The following is a 3,073-nucleotide window of genomic DNA, read 5'->3' as shown; positions in this document are numbered from 1 at the left end:
TGCAAAGTAACACCCACTCTGCACAGCTGAACACACAGTCAGAGCGCCACACAATCCAAGGCTTCTACCAAATCTTTTTGAGCGGTGCAAACCGCTCCTATAAGTGGCTGTGCGTGTGTCCGCAGCCTTTTTCCTCAGCGTGTTGCCATAGTAAAATGTGTGTGCGTAGCATCATGTTTGTCTAGTGATGTCATATGTCGTATGTCTGTAGCCTTTTTGAAGCGGTGAAAGCGGCTTTGTGTGTCCCCATATATGGTCATTTCAGTCCAGAATGAACAGGTTTTATCTGTCCGTAAATGTGTGTCCCCCATGTCCATATATGGTGATTTCAGTCCAGAGCTAACAGGTTTTATTTGTCCGTAAATGTGTGTCCCATGTGTGTCCCCCATGTCCATATATGGTAATTTCAGTCCAGAATGAACAGGTTTTATCTGTCCCGTACGTGTGTAGTGTCCGTCCCGGTCTGATGATTGGATGATAAAAAATGTCCAATGAGACCATAGTTTGAGGATTGGTGAAGCTTCACATGACAATCCGGCCCTCCAGATAAAATCATTCAGAATTCAGAATGCTGTAGCTCTAGACAATTTTATACTCAGATTCACCGCTTCACTTCGAACCGAGGTTTGATTTTTCCTCAGCGTTTTGCCATAGCAAAATGGGTGTGTCCATAGCCTTTTTCCTCAGCGTTTTGCCATAGTAAAATGTGTGTGCGTAGCATCATGTTTGTCTATGTCATATGTTGTATGTCTGTAGTCTTTTTCCTCAGCGTTTTGCCATAGCAAAATGAGTGTGTGTAGCATAGCCTGTACACCCTAGACTTAAATTCTAGTCAGAAGATGTTATGCAAGCACAACCACCGCTCACTTCAAATTGGGTGTGATTTTTATTGTTGTTTTTGAAGCGGTGAGAACCGCTTCCAAGGCTTGTTGAAGCGGTGAGAACCACTTCCAAGGCTTGGGTTTGTCTGTCCCGTGCCTGTCCTGTCCAGTCCAGAATGGAGAATTGAGGATTGGTCAAGCGTCACATGACAATTTGGCTCTCCAGAAAATAAATAGGCAACTACACTTGCAACTACACATTTGTCAACAATGTCTGTCCAACTCTCTTCCTCCATTGGCTGCTCCTTATAAAACTAGACCAGGTCAACCTGGTTGTGCCAGACCCCGGTTGTGCCAACCCCCTGTCTGTCATCATCATTTATGACATCATGCCTTTTGTAGGCATGTCATCATCATGTCATCATCATATATACCCTTTATATAGAAAACCCGGACAGACCGACATTTGCTTATGTAGGCCTACCCATTTCATGGGTCTGGCAATTAAGCTCCATCAAATTCACCGCTTTACTTCAAACCGAGGTTTGATTTTTTTTATCCTAGCTGTGGACCCCTGGAACACTTTTTGCTACTCCAGGTGTCCTCGTTGGAGTCATCCTCCTGTCCTTCATCATCCTCATCCTCCTCGTATTCCTCATCCTCCTCGTCCACACACTGACTCTTGACGGCAGCCTTTAGCAGCTGGCCGCCTGGCTGCACTCTTCTTGGCGGCGACACTCTTTGGCTCGTTCTTCTTTGCTTTGCGGTAAGCTACCATTTCCTCGTTAGTGTGGTTGCCCAACAGGGCAACACATTATAGTCCTAGGGAAACTTCTAGGGTAACTTCTCCGCTGCCATTGGAAATGGCAGGGATAGGGAATCAATAGGTCGAGCTTCACATGACAGTTAGCTTATTGTAGAATATAGTCAGGAACAGGGGTGAGATGCTATGGGCTCTGCGAGCCCAGACTTATCAAGCTGCACGAACGCGTGGCCCACATGCACGCACGCACATGCACGTGCATGCATGTCGCCAATAAGTTGTGTGATGGACGGCGCAGTCAGCACTACAATTCCCTACCTGGCTGCTTTGCATAACAATACTCTGGCAGGCAGTTCTCACCTACGTCCTCATTTACACTTGTAAATGCGGCTAGCAGCACGTTCGCCCAGCATTCTTTGCAGACTTTTAGCTCCTTTCGGAACCGCTCCCTCCACTATGCAGCTCCGAGATGAGGTTCCACACGCTTGTCATCCACAATCAGTCCCTTGCAGGGAAGCTCCGCCAGTCGCGAACACTTCTTACCTTTTGTGAACATTCTATCCAAAAAGTAAGGTCCTATCCCGGGCTCTCATGGTTTTACTTCTCAAGCGTGGCGGAAAAATGAAGCAGCGTGTTGAAATAAAAGAGTTTAAAACGCTTATTTTTGACCGACAGGGAGTGCACGTGACGTCATGAATGTAGAGGGCCACCACTTCAAAAATCCATATCACTCCACTGGTCAGGAACCGTCAGCAACCACACTCACAATTTCCAATTCCATCTTCCTAGTTGTACTTATCCCCCAACTGGGCAGCTTTCCTCTCCCTCAACTGGGCAGCTTTCCTCTCATAAGGAGCCCTGTCCTCGGGATTCAGCTCGTTCCACAGCTTCCACAGCGCCATGACCGCCTCCCCTAAGCTGCCCAGGTTTAACTCCCTAATCTTGACGCCCTTATCCCTGATGAACGCGAGGAATGCTCCCTTCTTCTCTGAGCCTTTAGGAGGAACATAACTCTTCAATTCCCGCTCGTAGCGCTCCCTGTCGGTCCGGGCCATGTCCTCAAACCTCTTCTTGTCCTCGCTCTTGAGGTCCCTCCACCCCTGTGAGCATGTCTCTAAGAACACTGCGAAGTCATTGACCAAGTGCCAGGGCTGCTTCTTCATTAGTTCCTCTCGGCTGATCTTGACATAATAAGCATAAGCGGACATCTTTCCTCTGGGCTTGTTAATGTAATCGACCATGTTTGCAGAATATCTCGATTGCTTGCTTAACTGCCTGAGTAAGTGAATGATTGATTAATGCAGTATGTTCCCAATCTCACAGCCTGTAAACTGTAAGTGACTCAACGGCTGTTGTCTATGACGTAATCATGATGTATGACATGCCTATATTTGGCCACGGTTTCAGTCTGATCCCTCCACTGTTTATATCTATACTAGAAGCTCGGCCGCCCGAAGCCAACTCGGGAACAATGTAAATAGGGGATGAA

The 3,073-nt window shown here is 47.2% G+C and overlaps 1 protein-coding gene across 1 annotated transcript; it reads right to left on the bottom strand.

Annotated features, from left to right (window-relative positions):
- Positions 1-2,369: 2,369 nt before the first annotated feature.
- Positions 2,370-2,825, bottom strand: LOC308283049 (high mobility group-T protein-like; the record flags this gene model as incomplete). Its single annotated transcript, XM_080723436.1, has 1 exon — positions 2,370-2,825. One exon carries the CDS (start codon positions 2,823-2,825, stop codon positions 2,370-2,372), a length of 456 nt encoding a protein of 151 aa, XP_080579562.1.
- Positions 2,826-3,073: the final 248 nt, after the last annotated feature.

Source organism: Nannobrachium achirus (assembly GCF_963921795.1).
Source record: "Nannobrachium achirus genome assembly, chromosome: 4".
NCBI classification, from domain to species: domain Eukaryota; kingdom Metazoa; phylum Chordata; class Actinopteri; order Myctophiformes; family Myctophidae; genus Nannobrachium; species Nannobrachium achirus.
This window is presented reverse-complemented; position numbering and strand designations above follow the sequence as displayed.